General features: G+C 29.3%; 1 protein-coding gene across 2 annotated transcripts in view; it reads right to left on the bottom strand.

Moving 5' to 3' along the window:
- The window catches only part of LOC129906342 (arylalkylamine N-acetyltransferase 1), a 39256-nt gene extending 34643 nt beyond the window's left edge, over window positions 1–4613 (bottom strand). Inside the window, exons 1-2 of one of the 2 annotated variants that reach the window (XM_055982073.1) lie at window positions 4505–4613; window positions 4211–4234 (exon numbers count right to left, since the gene is read on the bottom strand). In XM_055982073.1, coding sequence (XP_055838048.1) covers window positions 4211–4234; window positions 4505–4570 — 90 coding nt within the window. In that variant the 5' untranslated portion in view covers window positions 4571–4613. Of the gene's footprint in view, window positions 1–3474; window positions 3567–4210; window positions 4235–4504 lie in introns of those variants that run through there. The other variant, XM_055982075.1, reaches the window with a different exon arrangement.
- Between the last annotated feature and the right edge of the window lie 14097 nt (window positions 4614–18710).

The following is an 18710-nucleotide window of genomic DNA, read 5'->3' as shown; positions in this document are numbered from 1 at the left end:
CTTGTGGCATTCACTTTGATTGACATGACAGTTTAGTTCAGTCTGGGTTCTCTCTACACTATCAAATGCATTAACTTTTTTTTTAATTTTTATTTTTGTTGTGTTTTAAATAAAACTTGACTACCATTTACAAAAAAGTGACTAAGTTAAGTCACAACTGGTTTTTATGTCAATTTCGGTTAAAGCAAAAATATACAAAAAAAAAAAAAGTCCAGCTGTGTCATGGAGATAAATTGTAATTTATTGTATTCTTTCACTTCCTTGTGAAAAGTGTAACAATATATTTAATACAACAGCAGCGGATTTGTAATAAAAGTTTCTTGTAGGATAATCATAAGCAATAAATTTCATTTTATACTTTTAAAGTACAATATATAAAGAATTGGTTATTGGCCTAGGAGAGACATTGTAAATTATATCCAGGGTTTTTGCATTCGCTACTGTATGATTGCCCCTAACGAATAGAAAATTTCCTGAAACTAACAAGTGACGATTTCACTTTTGGTGGTATTCGGGGTTCAATTATAGTAACAAATATCACTATTTTCCAGGAAGTAAGAATAGATTGTCTTTTCTGGGGTATTATTTGTAGATGGCTACACTATTCGTAGTAGCAGTTTTCTTCAGATAAAATAATTTTATTACAACTGGCGCCCAACGTGAGGCGCATGCACGCAAATTGGAACGAATACACTATTTTTGGGGCCAAATTCTGGACTATTTCGTAATTTTTTTTGTATTTTTGACAATGCTTCGTACGATACTCTAGGCCATAAACCAAAAATAAATAAAATGCACGAACTTGCTGTTAGAACTAAAAACTTTTTACATACAAATTTGGTAAATGTATACAAAAAACTTAAAATTTGTTCTTTAAACTTAAAAACAACTCTTTAATTGAAATTGAACTCAAAAAAAAAAAAAAACAAAATCGTAAGAGTCGTTTTTTAAAAAAGTAGGTAATTTTTTATAAATAATTTTTTGAAAAAAAAAAAATTAAAAAAAATAAAAATAAACTTGGTATTTGCTATTTGGTAGAAACTTTTAAATATTCAATGTCACGTTTTGGAAAATTTGATTTAAAAAAAAAATTCAATATTTTTTTTAATCCAAAAACTATTATTTTTTTTTTCAAAATTTTATTTTTGATTTATATTTAGGCAATATAAATGTAGTAATTTGGAAGATAATTTGAAATTTAAAAAACGGTTCAATGAGAGGTACCTACCTACTGTTAATAAGGATTTTGAAAAAAAAATTTTAATTAAAAGATAGACCTTATTTAAAAACTAATACTTGATTTTTTCAATACAAATCGTAGGAGCCGTTTTTGAGAAAAAAAACTCTGGAACTCCTTGCCAGTAAGTTTAAAACAAATAGTAGGAATCTTACAGTTTAAAAAAGCAATATTTAACTATTTTAATTCATTAAACATGCAAACAGTAAATTGAAAATAAAATATTTAATCTTAGTCTAATAAAATTATTCTTACCTAAAATTTAAATCATTTTGTAAATATTATCTAACTTTTTTTTTTTGTTTTTGTTAAAATATTGTATGTACTATTATTGTTACTTATCTAAATAACTTAAATTGTACTTGCAAATCCTGTCTTAAGGTACTATAAAAGACTCAGTCTTATTTGTACACCATTATGAAATAAATTGAAATTGAATTGAAATTGAAAAAAAAACGGCTGTTTGGGTTTGTTTGAGTAAGGGCCTAAGATGACGATGAGGGTTGGGATAATTTTTGTTTTTCGGATTTTAGTCCAATTCAGAATTCTTTAGATCATTTTTTTAGTATTTTGACTTCCAATTAAATCACCATTAAATTATTGCAAAACTTCTTATGCAATCTCAAAACGCCGTATTTGATCGTCTTAAGTATATTTACTTTTTTTTTTAATAATATTTTTCTCAAAGATATTGAAAATAGAAATTTTTGATATCTCAAAATCTAAGTGTCCAACAGGTTTCGTTAAGAAAATTGCAGTTTGCGCTTCCGATTTGGATTAAAACAGCAACATATTACGAAAAAACATATATATTTCGGATTAAACATCAAAAAGAATTTTCATCATTCAAAATTAGTTTTTGAGACTTTCACGTTCTGCATTTCACTTTTTTGCGTTTCTGCATTTTTTCACTCATTTAGATTTTCTGATCGCATTCAATTCACTATGTTACGGTTCGTGAATTTGGTAACCATTTTCAAAGAATCTGCAATTGCAGTAATTTCACTTTAGAAACAAAATAAAAATGGAAGATCCTTCAGTTTTGACAGTTAGAAGCAATTTCGAAGTTTTTGAAACCGATCGAAATGAAGAATATTGATATTTCATTTCACGTGAAATTGAAAAGTGATTTGAATTCACTTTCGATTGAATTGCGGAACATGGGCGTTATGCGTATATAATGAAAATATTGATGAGTATAGCTTAAAAACTCTTGGCGTGATAGGAATAAATCTGTAAACAGTTTTGGATTCAGCACATGACAAAGTTCGAACGAAATAAAATGTTTTTTTTTAAAGGATGACTCAACTCCTTGCTGTTTGTGTAAAATGTTTGGGACACAAGAACTTTGAAAAAACACAAGGTACTCTGAATGTGAAAGGAGGAAACAGTAGTACGAATCTGTCGAGAGCAGTATAATGCTACTATACCACTTTCAGTAGGTACCGCAGCACAGCGTTTAACTCTCGATCAAAGATTAATAAAAAGAAATGAACATTTTTTCGCACATTTACCCTCTAAACAAATTTTTTTAAAATATTCCAGCCCCCTCCAAAATTTTTTCTGGATACGCCACTGTCCGTACAGGATCTAAAAACTGCTACATACCAAGTTGAAAGTAGATCGGTCAATTCGTTTAGGCTGTAGCTCCTTATACAGACCGACAGACATCCTGCCAGAATAACAGACGGACTTTTGAGACCCACTTTTTTCGCATTCTCTATCATCGTACCTAATATTTATTGCAAATTGTTATCTTAATTTCTTCTTTTTTTTACGAATGCTTAACTTGATAAATTATTCCTTACTTCGTGACCTTTGTTGAATTAAATATTTAATCCTATGTGGGCTTGAGGTCAAGGATTAAATATATGCTTAACTTGATATATCGTACCTGTATCGCAAGTAAAAACTATGTAGAATACCTTAACGTGAAACATATGAACCGTACACCACTCTAAGATAAATGTTCATTTCCATTCAATCAAGTGTTGCGGAGTGTTAAAATATATCTTTCAACTTCTATCAAACAGAAATAAAAGAATGTCAGCTAAGAAAGAAACCCTATACACGCGCTCCTAGATTCTGTATTTTGCAACACAATTCGTGACAATGCTTCAATAAATAATTCAATCGGCACTATTTCGTCTAAGATTCATATCTAAATTAGTCTCTTGCAACACGTTCGGAATTATTTAAGCTTTACAGTACAAATATTTTCCCAATATTTTACTTACCGATTAATTTTTATATTATCACTTTTTATATAATAAAAATTGTATTTTAGTGTATTTTTTTTTTTTTGTATTGCACAAAAAATTCAAACGACACACCGTTTAAATATTTAACGATAATGAAAAAAAAATAAATCTATTTCGGAAACAACAACTATTTTCCAACCATCCGTAACGTTCAGATAAGCTTATCTTAATACGACAAAATTTGCATATTAAATCGCATTAAGTACACATTTTTTTATGTCGAACTTTTCTATTTGTGAGATGAATATTCACAATATTATTAAGCTGCATTCGCAATACATACGTAAATTTAAAATTAATTTGATGTTTAAAAAAAATATATGTTTCATGCACAATTTGCGTTTCGTATAATGTAAATTTTTATTGTGCAAGTACGGCACATAGCAATAAAAATAAATAAAATTAACATTTCCCAACTTACTATACGCGTTACATGATTATCTTAAAACGATACGTATCGGTATTGTTTGTGAAAATTCATCAAAAAGATTACTCTATGTGGGAAGATTAATAACAAAAAAAAAGTGTCATGTGACAAAAAAGTTAATGGATGCAATTTTTTGTTTAGGTATCCGCCTTAATAATGCATTGGAATTAAGACGGCTTTAATGGAGATATAATAATGAATTTAGCTTTTTCTATTCATGTGCATGTGCAAATGTCTAATAGAAAAATTATACTGTTTAGGGTTACTATGACTTTCAACACTCACCTTAAGGGAACTTTGCAGGAAGATCTGAAAAATAAAAAAAAAATGTAAGTTTAATGATTTTTTTTAGTGTTTGACAAAATTACATTTGGTTTGGTGTGATTATAACTTTCAAATTGAATGAGCAATTAAATATTTTTCTCATACAACTTTGCGAAGTTGCTTTTTACAAAGTATTTTTTTTTTCGAAAGTAAAATTAATTTTTATAAAGCATCCAATTGTTTTTTAAAATAAGCAAAAAAGTTGCATTCAAAATCATTGACCAACTGAAAATTCGCGAAGTAAAACTTGCATACCTTTTTGTAATGATGGCGCAATAGAAGTTTGGGAAAGAGTCTCAGACCAAATTTTACGCTTGCCATTCCTAGAAATGTTATTTCAGTCGATATCTGATTATATAAGTTTTCAATTATAAAACTGATTTTTACGGAAGATTTACTTTCAAACTCATTGACTTGAGTACTCAAATTGAAAGTGTCAAGTTAAACATTTTATTTTAACTAAAAATCAATTGAAAAAAGTCAATAGACATAATTCATAGAAATATATAGGAAATAGATAAAAGTGGACATTTTGTTCAGTTATTTAGTAATAATGTTGATAATTCATTATCTGCGAAAGAAGACCTCATTTAGGTTTTATGTATTTTCCAACTGATTGTTAATGTTTATAATCAAGCTTTAGCAATACAATTAGGTGCAAAAAAATAACACAATATAATTGTACCTTAATGTTTGCAAATTTTTTAATTTTAACTTTTAATATTATGTTATGTTGTAGACTTTTATAGAATTAGAAACAAATGAAATGAGCCCAACAATTTATCTATTTTGATGGGGACTATTTCGGGCATTTTGCATCTTTAAGAGTCATTTTCTAAAACGAGACTTAAGATATTAATTTCATTATAAATCCTTGAAAACAAAAAATCATTTTTATTACTAACAATATACATATGGTTGATGATTCACATTATGACATTACTTTTACATCACCCTCTACCTAATAAAAATTTAACAAATAAAAGTATTGAGATAAGAATTTATTACATTAACACTAAAATGCAAGTCATTATCAATAGTTTTTTTTTTACTGAAGTGTCCCTTAGAAAAACATAGCTGTGAATAAAAAGTCTCATATATATGATATATACACTCAGTCACAAAAGTAAGTATACACCCCTAACTTTGTTTAACCAAGACCTCAAAAAAAAGAATCTAACACATTTTCGAAAAAAATTTAAATGTGGTTTTATTTCATTATTCATTGCCTACATATTTACAAGAAAAAATTTGTCAAATAATCAATACTAAATGAAAAAGTGACAAAAAATTAAACACAGTACAAAATTTCGCATTACAAAAGTAAGTATACAGAGAAGAAAAAACTATGAAAATCGATGTTAAAAGTATAAATATCTAAATTTTTTTGGGAATTAATATATTTTAGGCTACCCCCTAGACTTGACGAAGTCAAACTCACTTGAAGGCATTGATTTTACTAGATTTTTTGCAACTTTTGGGCCGAATCTTTTCCACTCTTCCTAAAAGACTCGTTTCAGCTAATCCTTTGAATGCTTCCTTACTTTTCTCACCAAATGGTCCAACAGATGCTAAATAGTATCCAAATCGAGTGACTGGGGGACGTTTGGATCTGGTTTTGAAAGTATAGTCATCCCTGCCTTATTTTTTCTCTGTGTAGAAAACCGATAAAAGAAGTAGATCCGAAAAGAAAGGTATGGGGGTTTTTGCTTATAGCTTTTGGTGTGAGTTATTTGGTCTCCTTGAGGAAACAATGGATGGGTATTGTTTTTTAGATATTTTATAGACAAACCTGCACCAGAGTGTCGAATAATTAGGCTAAGATGGATTGATTTTCTTCAATAAAGGTAACGGCCCTAACCAAAACTCGGTATTTTTGAGTGAATTTTTGATCAAAAACTTTCAAAACCAGATCCAAACGTCCCCCAGTCACTCGATTTGGATACTATTTAGCATCTGTTGGACCATTTGGTGAGAAAAAAAAGGAAGCATTCAAAGGATTAGCTGAAACGAGTCTTTTAGGAAGAGTGGAAAAGATTCGGCCCAAAAGTTGCAAAAAAATCTAGTAAAATCAATGCCTTCAAGTGAGTTTGACCTCGTCAAGTCTAGGGGGTAGCCTAAAATATATTAATTCCCAAAAAAATTTAGATATTTATACTTTTAACATCGATTTTCATAGTTTTTTCTTCTCTGTATACTTACTTTTGTAATGCGAAATTTTGTACTGTGTTTAATTTTTTGTCACTTTTTCATTTACCTAGTATTGATTATTTGACAAATTTTTTCTTGTAAATATGTAGGCAATGATTAATGAAATAAAACAACATTTAAATTTTTTTCGAAAATGTGTTAGATTCTTTTTTTTTGAGGTCTTGGTTAAACAAAGTTAGGGGTGTATACTTACTTTTGTGACTGAGTGTATGTAATTAAAATATATAATTTTATATAACGTTAAACTGCTCTGTTGTTTGTTTTTTAAACGACTCAAAATTATATCATGCAATTTTTAAACTAATAGGTACTTATCTATCTTATCAAATCACATTTCTTTTCAGGTAAAAAATATAAATTAAAATTAAAAAGTTATTAAAATAAGTATTACGAGTATGAAAAAAATATGTCTCTTTTGAAGTTGATAACATATTTAATTGGAATTTTTTTTTTTTGATAAAGTTCCCATGATTGCATTATCATCAAATTATAAAATAATTATATGCAAAGGTTTTTAATTTTGATAAGACTTCATAAGGTAGAATTGCGTGCTTTTAATGAAAGTTAATAAAGGTACTCTGATATTTAAAAGACCTATTAAGGTTTATGTCTTTTATAACGTAACAAGATTTGATCTTAATAGTAATAATAAAAATTTAGCAAAATTCTTTTGTTTTAAGAAAAATTTCTTTATAAAATCTGAGACGTATATTCCTGGGATATATCGAAAGTGGATGAAGCTAACATTTTATAATAAATCTACTCTTTTTCATTGTTAAATTCCAGAAACAAAAAAAAATTTGTAAACCAGTGTTATATTATTAGGTAGGTACTAAAAAAAATCAAGTCAGGTTTAAAATGCATGTAATTTCAACTTCAAATGGTTCTAGCAGACGAATCCGGACGGTTCCGGATGAGTTCTTTGCAGGGAATTCTTGCTTAAAGCCTACACTATCCGCTGGAATCAAGGGGACAGTGGCGGCAAATGGCGGTAGTGCTTGAAACTTTAAAAGTCTAAAATAAATAGCAAATTTTAAATGTTTGTTGTTTAAAAACATAGTTTACCTTATTTTTTCGCTCAAATAATGTATCGATATTATTTCTGAATATATTTTCATCTAATTAGTAAAAGAATAAGTCTAAAAAGTTAAGATGAGAGCGTGAACGGAACGTTTAAAAGTATCAGATTTTTTAATTTTTTTTAATAATTTTCAACTTTAAGTGTTTAATTCGACGTTTAAATGTATTTTAATTGATTTTAATTATATTTGAAGGGTCCAGGTTAAAAACAGCAAAAGTCCATTCTAACTCATTTCGAGAAAAATGCATTTAAAAATTTTGTTCTCCATACCTACTTAGTACCTACTGAAAGCACACAATTTATTTACATATTTGTTCAGCAAGGCTTAAATTTGTTTTATAAAAGTAAGGATGCCGTCAGATAGTGCTCAGTAAATATACTACAAGACCTCGTCATTAGTTTATTTTTGCCAAAAAGTGGACATGTTCCGTTTTTCCCCTGGGCCCTTCATTTAATTAATGAAAATCTCTAAATTTATTTCGTTTTTTCACAAAAATTTAACTTTCTTTGGTAATAAATTCAATTGAAGAAGTTGTTTGGCCATTTAAGACTCGGGTTAAATGATGTTTCTTTTTTTTATTTTCATTCAATACTTAAAAAAAAAGGAACAATGTCCTGAACAATTTTTTTTACTTCCCGTTAAACTTGTATTGTTGTATGAAGAAAAACTTCTATCATGCGTATAATAATCCAATTAGTTATCAAATCATAAACACGCATATCCTATATTTGTGTTACCTATCAATATAAAAGTTTATTTCGTGTTCATGTTAAGCATTTCAATTTATCACTTGACTTAACTTTAGTTATTCGTCACGCAAGCATAATCCTTCATTGCATCAATATTCTTTCAATTGTGTTTAACATTTTTATCGAACAACTCTAAGATTGAAGTTACTTTCTTCTTTCAAGCAAACAAAACAATTTATTTGTGTACCTATTATAATAATTGGATTTTTATATGTCGAATGATGTTTTTTTTAAGAGTGATTTCCTTTCTGTAAAATCATTTTTAAACATGAATATAAACTTAAGCAGTCCATTTTGAGGTCTTAACTTACTGGCAGAAAGAACATTTTTACAGCTTTAAGATTTGAATTAGAATTTCAATCTGTTTCTCTCAAAAACAAGAGTAAAACAACTTAAAGTTTTACTGTTTTATTTATATAAATAATATTTTACCATCATCATCCCGAGGCAAAATTGATTTTCTGCATTCATACAATCATGTCTTCACATCTGGAATACTTATGAACATTTACTGCACAGATATAAAAGAGATACAAATTGTTCAATCTGTTCAAAAACTGAATATCGTTCTTTTCTATTTTTTCTTATTTTCTTGTGCTCACTCGGGCGTATACGTACCTATCTTTTTTTCTTTCTTTCTTTTTTGTAATGGTAAATGGCAAACCGATGAATCGGATTTGTTTGTGCTTTATCGTTGAATAGACTAACTGGAAAAAGAAAAACTTCCTCTTACGTCTAACGAGTGCTCTTTAGGGGATTATTATTTTTTGTTTTTTTGTATCCTTTTCAAGAAGTTTATTTCCATGTTCAGATAAAGGAGAAGTTCAATTATATTAATGAGGTAAAAAGAAATAATGGTGCTTTAATAGAATTGAATAAATTAAACATTATATCATTAAAAGCAAAATGTTCCTCATACGCCACAGTGTATTTTTTTTTAAACATTATTTGTTTCTAAACTTAAAGTCAATTTATTTATATTTTATGGTTCAAAAAGTGATGAAAATTGAAAACGGTCCTAAATACATAAACATGTTAAGGAATTAAAATTCAACTTAAAAAGAATGCCAAACCAAATAACAGTCAAGTGTACTAGTTTACTATCCTTGAACAATCTTAAATGAGATTAGAAAAAAAAAAAGAAAGAAAAGACTTAAAATATAACCAATTCACTTAGGAAGAAAATCGTTTGCCTGTCTGTACGAGCATCTTTGTTTACGAGAAGAACACGTTTATTTCCCTCTACAAAATGATATACATCCTAAGAGTCTCTTCAAAACAAAAGTAATCCATTAAGGTTTTCGCCAACAACTTTCTCACACAAACAAAAACAAAGTTGTTTACAATGTTTTCCTCCTTTATAGTTGTTCACAATACGTCGAGTTGCTCCTTCCTTTTCCCTTCGAGTAGGTATACAGCACGTCTGTATATAAGCAAAAGGACAAAAAGGATCTTAGATTAAATGTGAGTATTTCCCTTTTTACTCCATCACAATTTGTATTTGAAAATTGAATACCCCTTCAAAATATATAGAAGATTCAAGAAGTTTATATCGAAAGAGAGACAGCTGCCGTAAAAACTTTTGACGTGTTGTCACTTCCGCTTCAAAAAGTACTCAATAATTTAAAGCTTTAAAAATACGGTGAGCGTCGAATGATGATAAAGAATTTGTGCCTTTTAAATGATTTCGAATTATTAATGGAAATTTATTTAATCTTTTACTTTTCAATCCAAAATTTCAATTAATGTTCATTTAATTGAATAGCACAGAGCGCGGTCGGTGTGCATATTTGATTGCAAAAGACCATTCCGAATAAATTTATTGGGTTGCAATATCCCTATGACGACAGCCAATTTGGCCGATGACGGTGGATTTGCATAACGAAAAGCACACACCAGTGACACGTCCTATCATCATATCCTGCTGTCGAGCAAACATTGAACAGAGATAGTCAAACAAAGAAAAACACACACACATATATGAGTGTATAGAATTATAAAGGTGTATTAATACCATATGGCAGAGAGAATGTGGTTACCGGCAACTTAATTGAAAATGCATGAATGATTCTTCTGTCAATTTTGCAAAATATAGCTACTATCCACCCTATACCGTATGGTTTCGAAAGGATAAAGGATGTTTTCCCTTTTTCATTTGAGGTATACAGTTGAAGGTTTTTTTGGGGTTTGTTTGTTTTGAGTTGATTTGAAAACTCTTGATAGAAATTTACTTTGGGATTTGGAAGGGAAAATGCTTTAAGCTTTAAGTTAGTTTTTGTTGTAAAGAAAATGAAATAATTTCACAAAGGTCTGAAAATTAAAAAGGTCAACTAATAAAAAAAAGGAATAAAAATCTTAAAATCTGTTTAAAAATGTATTCAATTCTGGTTAGAGAAAATAAACAAAACTTAAAAAAAAATTTCCATTAAATTTGAAGTTGCTATTTAAAACGGCAACTTTTAAAATTTGTATTTGATTTGAGAGATTTTTTATTTTTAATGGCGACTTTAAATATTAAGGAGCGTAAATAAATTGGGCCTTAAATATTTAAAAATGAATAACTTAACTAACTTCAGCATTGCAGTAGGGTTGCCGAGTACTTCTTCATATTTTTAAGGGGCACCAGACATTTTTAAAATAGAATAGACAAAATTGTACTCTTTTGCTGTTATAAAACTCAACTACAGAGATATGACAGTATTTATTATGTTCCAATTTTCCCTTTCAAATAGGGCTGATACATGTAGAAGTTCCCATTTTAAAAAGTGGCAACCCTATTTTTTTTAAAACTTTTTAAACTAATATTTCACTTGACACTCATTTTAACCTCTATATACAAATATACAAAATTTGAAAATTGCGGAGCCTTTTTTATTTAACTATTTAAATGTCGAATTTTAAATGCAAGGTCAAACTTTTTCAAATCCAATTCACCCTCTGATGGTCAAATACTTTAACTTATCAATAAATTGAATTCAAATCACAATATTAATTTGGAAACTGATTTTCCACATACCCTCAAGAAAAAAGATCTTGGTTATCCGATTGATGAATTAAAAAATTAGAATCCTTCGAATCTCAAAATTGTTGTCTTTGGGAAAAAAAAACAAAGTTTCTATTTTAATAATTTAAACAAAAATAAATTCATTGATAAGTTCAAGCATTTGATTTTGGGAAGGTGAATTTGATTTGCAAAAGGATTTATTCAGGTACTTTATATAAAAATACTTAAGGCTTTTACAATTTTTAATTTAACAAAAATTTACATAGCCTTTAAGTAATCTCGTTTCTAGTCGTTATCAAGATACATATATATTGAATAGTAATTCTGTTTTTACATATTAAAATTGTTGGAGGGTTTTTACCAATATCAATAATCTAAAACGTTCCATATAAATTAGCAGACATCACTTTTTTCCGAGAAATACTTCCGTTTTTTTTAAGTATTCTATCTGTAATTGCAACACAGGTTTTTAAATTAAGATAACAAAAACATTTCGTCAAAAATTGAGCAATAAAATGGCGATTAAGATGGAATGTGATAAGATCCTTTAATTGGTGAAATTGGTTAATTGTGTAAAGTCATAACATAAAAAGAATTTGTTTGTATATTAAACAAAACTATCAATTATTTAAATTGATACCGTAAACATAAACATAAACTGATTTATCAGTAGGTAATTTCAACCAAAAAATCAGAAAAATAAATCATTCGCACCAATCTTATCGTCAGATACTACCAATTATTTTTTTTTCAAGTGTGAAGTGTGGCCTGATAAAATAAATTGAATCACTTTTTTATGGGTGTAAGATTATAAAAAAAAACTGATTTAATTTATCTTTATTTAATAACAGATTGAGAATTAAATTATTTTTTTTTTTTCAAGCAGAAACTGATTTCTGCATTTCATTACTTTAGCTTGTGCACAAAAATGTTTTACTAATTTTTCAATTGCATTTCATTATTTGAAAATACCTTTTTTTTGTTCAAAAAAATTCTTGAGGCATAATATATCATTTTTTTTTTTAAGTTCAGATTCAGAAAAGGTCAATGTGAATTTAAAATTTTGCAACTCAACACTTTTACTTTAATAAAATGAACTTACATAAATTATTATTTTTTTTTTTTTTTTCAAGCAATTAAAATTTGTATTGAAATAATATTTCAACGCACTTCAAAAATATTCCAGCTGTTTATTTTTATTTAAATTTTTTCTAAACAAATGGTTTCTATTTTGGTGTTGCTGGGTTCGTTTATATTAAAGAAAAGTGCAATCGTATTTAAAAATTTATTCACACGCAAATAAACACAAATAATAAATTTAATTGTTCGTTTATAATTAACCAAGCACTCTTTCAAGACTGATTGAAACTTAAAAAAAACTTTTTAGAGGAAGCATACATATTTCCATTAAAAGCTATATTTTTTGCTGACAAACTGATAAGAAGCAATTTGATATCGCTATCAAAATACAATCGTACAATTGTGTCGTTTGTTGTGTTAAGTCTAAAAATATAAATACATTGACGGAAAACAAAATAAACAGACCTTCTAATGTCAATAGGTACTTGCGTGCTTTTTTTTCAACAGTTGAGTTCATTTTAGGCAATTTGAAATAAGTCAATTCTTATGAATGACAATAAATTATTATTTTTGCATTTTTTAAAACATCTGTGTTTATTAAAAAAGCACGTACTTAACTTAAATGTGAGAACTCTGAGCTAACATTTTTTTTAATAGGAAAAGTCAAAGATAAAAATGTTCAAGGAATCTATTTATGCACTTTTTCAGGTCTTGAATTATTCACGATTTTTCGCATAGTCAGCAACAATTAAGACGGTTATAGCAATATATAAAAAAGACTCGAAATAAAAATAAAATTTTACTATTTCGTTAATCCTAAAATGTAATATCGAAAACGAGGATGTGCAACGATCAAGTCTTATGACTGGACTATTTCATGAGTGTAAATCATAAGATTATTTATAAGCATGCGAAGTATTTTCCCAAATAATGGAAGGTATGCATAAAAGACCGTAAATGCTGAAGATTTTCTAAGAAAGTATTAGTTTTGAAATAGAGTAGTCCTTTAAGAAGGAGTATTTTTTTTCTTCTGAAATTATGTTTTTTTTCAGCATGTCCTGCATTCATTTGTACCTACTTCTAAAAAAGAGGAGGACGAATTGAACGTCAGTATTTTTTTTTTTATATTTTGTTACCTCATAGCTTTGGACTGAGTGAACCAATTTTGATAATTCTTTTTGTGTTGGAAAGCTGGTGCCAGTGGCTATAGAAACTATCAGTCGTATTTGTGCCCCATGAAAGTGGACTTAGTCACTTTTTGCATTGTTTAAAGAAAAACTTGCATTATAATTTTCTTATATATTTCTTTTATGAAATCACTAGACGAGCAATAAAGAAGTTTATTTACTGCAATTTCGCTTTAAAATAAACTTTACCCCTTAAATAATAATTATTCAAAAGCCAGATTTGAGGCCATTTTTAGGGGTGACTTAGTCCACTTTCATAATTAAGGGCACATTTATTAGATTTTTGTCTACTTATACATTGTGTAACTTTTTTCAAATTGTTGGAAATATGCTTTATTTAATAAAAATAAAAATCACATTATCATTATCCAAGAGAATCTACTCTTGTGTATAAGTTTAATAACAAATATATCAAATTTAATAGAGTCATTTGTCTATCCTGTTATTGTACGATATCATCTTTTGATGTATTTTTTTATGATTCTAATACTGAACAAGCACAACATTCTAATAGCTGTTAGTTATTTATATTATCCAAATAGTTTCATAATAGAATAATGTCACAGTGAAATAGTTGGTTGATTATTATCTTAGACATGCAACGGTAGAAATGATTGAAAATTTAAAATTGCTTCCTGGTTGGTTTAAATGACGAGAAAACAGTTACTTTATGCAGTTTTAAGGTTTTTTTGGAAGACCTTTTGAACCCATGAAACAGGGTTGTTACGAAAATTTTACTAAAAGCTAGTGTGCGACTTGAAGTTCTAATTAAGCTTTTATATCCTTAAAGGTAAATTAACTGTTTTGTGTGATTTTTAACTGTTGATATTATTAAACACAAATAAGGAATGGTCTATTTTTGCGTTATTAGGTTTTGACATAAAATCATTAACAGAATCTGCTGTGCAGTTCCTCCTGAGTAAAAATACAATTTATACCATTCTTTATCTCTTCTCCTTTTGAATACATTTATGTATATCCATTTCTATAAAAAAAAAAGAGGAAGAAAAAGTGTGAGCGATATTATTAAAGTAATAACATTAAAGCTTTGTACCGAGTAACTTCTATAAAGCAATATATAATGCATATTTCGTAGTTTCTAAAATATTAAAGTTACGAAAACTTGCTTAAAAATATATGTATAAGTAAACTGAGTATGTCGTTTAACTCTATTTTAGATTTTTGTCAAAAAACCATTTAAGTCTAAGCAAAACGCAATAAGTAAAACTATTATATTCCTCATTAAAACTTCCTGGATAAAGTATTTTCGTAAAGTACGTATTTCAACTCAATTTGAGAAGATATTTCAAGATGATAAAAAACTTTTTCCTTCCTCATCCAGAACAGTTTTTAATGTCAAACTTTCCCCATTCATTTTCATATGCACTTATCTTGATTATTTAGGAAGTGTTTGCTCACTCAATGTTATCACTGTATCGCTGCGCTGTAGGTGAAGGTACCTCATACTTAACAAAAAAAAAAGGTTTTAACAGAGTTGCAGATTTTTATTTTGGATATTTATGTATATATTTTTTATATAATTTTTTTTCTACTTCATTACTGATACTGGCAATGCACTTTCAAATCAAGCAATTCCTTCCTTTTTATAAATTTTGTTGATTTTCACAGATACTTTTTTTTTATTATTAAATTAATGCAAAAGAAAATAAAAGCATCTAAAATCATTCAGAATTTAATCAACATTTTTCAAATTCCATCAATTTGTTTCACCAAGCAGAAAAAACCTACCCAGAATCGTTTCAATAAATTATAAAATCATGTATATTTTATTTGTGGTTTTACCTTTTTTTAATTTAATATTTCAATTCCATATATCTCATCAAGCCATCATCAGAGCAAATTAATAATATTCCATTACAATAATAAATAAAAACTAAAACCGCAAGCTGTTTAATTGCTCTCTCGCAGAATCTATTCCTGCCACACAAATGTATCAGCAGCACTAACGTGTGCTTCGTGTATGAATACGAGCCAAAAAATCTATTTCCCGCTCATGGTGCGGCACGTACAAACGTCGTTCATATAAATAAACAATCGAATTGAAACAAAACAAAAAAAAATAATAAAATTAAAAAGAATTTTAATGTTATATTAAAAACAAAAAAAAGAAATATCTTATTTATATGAACGGATGGCGGCGCCGAGTCAAGTTCATAAGTGATTTGTGTTCCACTGATGCGATTTTCACGTTTTTCTTTTTTTCTATTAAACGTTTTTTGTTTATTTTCACTATTTAATTAATTTTTAGCACGAACAAGTTGGGTAATACGAAAATTTGTTCTCGGCCGACAAATGTCGAAGTGAAGACTACTTGAGGATTTGGCAATTACAAAAGGCCGAATCCCTTGAAAACATTTTTCGAAATTGTGTCCAATTCGACGACAACTGCGACGGCAGGCCCGTTCATAACACCACAATCGACCACTGGCTGGCGTTATTGTCGCTCATCATGCGAAATGTCGACTCTTATCCGATACACAACCAGAGCACTAGAATTCCCTGTCGAATGTTAGAATCTCACCCTGTCCGTCGCTACTTTATTTTTTGTCCAACACACGAAGCCAACGCAAACATAAACACCGAACCGTATAGACGTTGTGGGTCGGAAGAACACACAACAACAACAAAAAATAAAATATCGAACTCGTCGTAGAGTGTTTTCCTTATCCAGAGCCAGTGAGTTGCTAGAGGAAAACAGAAATGAGCTACAAATGAAACGAATCCAAATTGAAACATTTTCCCAGTTTTTGGTCGCATAGATTACGGTTTCCTTTCATCAGTATACCAAACCACCCCCAAGGGTGGGCATTTTCTCCCTTTGGCATGGACGTACTCGTACATGGATCCCGTGCCGAGTCGACTTCCTGACACAACGCTTTTCCTATTCGCACACAACCCCCTGGTGTCTATATAAATGGAGCTGCCGGGGGACTTTGCGTTCGCTCTCTCGCTCATCCATATTTGAGAATCGAAGTGTGGGATTTCAACCCTTAGCTAGCAGACAAAGTAAGGTGAGCATTTGGGTTTAGGTGTGATAAATACACACTTAGGACAGTGGCGTAACGTGAAAAGGGTACAATTCTTTAAAAACAAGGATACCTGTCATCCTTCCTAAAAGCCCAGAACTGAAATATTTAACCATTCCCTGAAACAGAAATTTGCAGACATTTCGTCATTTTGGCAAATGCCTTCGAAGTTCAAACAGTCAAATAATGTTTCACAAACCTTTGCGATGCCTGCCACTGACATAGGTATATACGCCGCCGCTACCACTGACACTGGTAGTGAGATAGAGAAAGCTTGATAGCGCGAGAGAACTTGTCATCAACATTACACACAATTTTTTGGTAAACTTGTTTATCAAACTTTTAGCTCTTGAAATTAGATGCGGGGGGTTGGCAATCACCCCCCATCGTTCGCGTGCCATATTGCTGATTTCCATCTCGTGAGAAACAATGCGAGCGTGCTAGCTGGCTAGGGGCTATACAATATTTATGTGAGCTCTCTTGATAATGGAAAGCGTTTTGTTTACATTTTGCAAAGCAGAAAACAAAATCAAGTCAATGGGAGAAATGTGATGGGGTGTAGGTGGAATTTCTGTCCCCCATTTGTACGCTGGCGACATCCACATGGTGCCAATTTTTGTTCGTTCTGTGAGTTGAATAAGGCAGGGTGACAGGGCAGGGATGAGGTTTGAAAAAGGCAGATGGTTTGGTGTTTACTTTGAGAGGGAGTGAGTGTTCCATTGATTCCATAAACGGGCTAAGTAAAATTGTATAAGGATTGAGTATTTGGGGTTTCAGTTTCAACACACAGCCACCCACTGGGTTTAAATCAGTTTGATATTGTTTTTGTATTCTTTTGTGGTATTTTATTTGCTTTCTCTCTTACTCGTGTTATAGATTGTATCTGTGTGTGCTATGTGAATGATTATCTGTTGCAACAGTTTAATACTGTTGCTGTTATTTTCGATTTAGATGCTCTGATGTGGGGATACAGTAGTGGCTATAATAATGATAAAATAGAAGTGAAATCAGGAGTGGAACGAACGAAGGTGTTAGTGAAATAAAATTGACACTTTTGATAAAATTATAATGATTAATAAAATGACAGTAGTTTTGCACAAGACTTTTTAGCTGCCGTCTTTGTAAGTATATTTAAATTATATTCATATGCATTTCTGTTAAAATTTTGTACGATTAAAATTTTGATAAGAACGCTTAGACTTAATAAAAGTATAATAAAACTATAAATCTAAATATTCATTAAATGCTAATTTTGTAGCTGATAAAAAGGATTATCAACTAGTCAACCATCGTTTTAGCTAGGCCCATTCGAACTTAAAGTGCTGATAAAGATATGACAAATAGGTTGTGTCATTTTTATATCGGAAGAATATTTTAGTAAACATTGATGTATTACCCCGTAGTCCTTAAGCTATAACTATAATTGGAGCAAGTAGTCAGAACTCAGAAGCTAATGTCAAAATCCAACGTCAAGTTTATTTCCGAAATTCAAACGCATAAGTTACCTACATATCGTCGGCGTAAAGCAAAATTGTTCTAAATCCACTTTTTTATCGAAAATAAGTTAATGATGCAGTTTTACTAATTTGAGGGTGCTCTTTCCGAATTTGAAAACCGTTTTTGTCAAAAAAATTTCATTCCGCAGATAATATAATTAAATGGGACATAGAACAATAAAAACAGGGAAGTGTAGCCTTTTGAAAATGAGCCCGAGTTCTAAGTCCCATCATATTTTGTTCTAAGACCACTTTTTATTTAAGGAAAAAACGTACTTGTATAGGAATTGTTCTATGTCCAATTTTGGGTTTTTAGTTTTAAAAAATATTTAAAAATAGTACCTATGCACCTACTAATGAGGTAAACTTGTATATTTTATTCAAGAGAAAAGAACAAATTTTATAAAAAAAACATAATTTGAATGGCAAACGAGCAGAAAATTGTCGCTTTAAACCAATTTGAAACTTAAAAATCGTACCCTGTAAAATTTGCTTTTTGTGACTTAGAACAATTTTGCTTTACGGCGACGATATATCTATGTTATAATAAATTCCTTGAAGTAAGATAATATCCAAATTATTAAAATTTTATAACATAAACGAAA

The sequence above is a fragment of the Episyrphus balteatus genome, chromosome 1, assembly GCF_945859705.1.
Source record: "Episyrphus balteatus chromosome 1, idEpiBalt1.1, whole genome shotgun sequence".
Taxonomy (NCBI): domain Eukaryota; kingdom Metazoa; phylum Arthropoda; class Insecta; order Diptera; family Syrphidae; genus Episyrphus; species Episyrphus balteatus.
The sequence above is the reverse complement of the archived record's forward strand: the minus strand, read 5'-3'. Positions and strand labels throughout refer to the sequence as shown.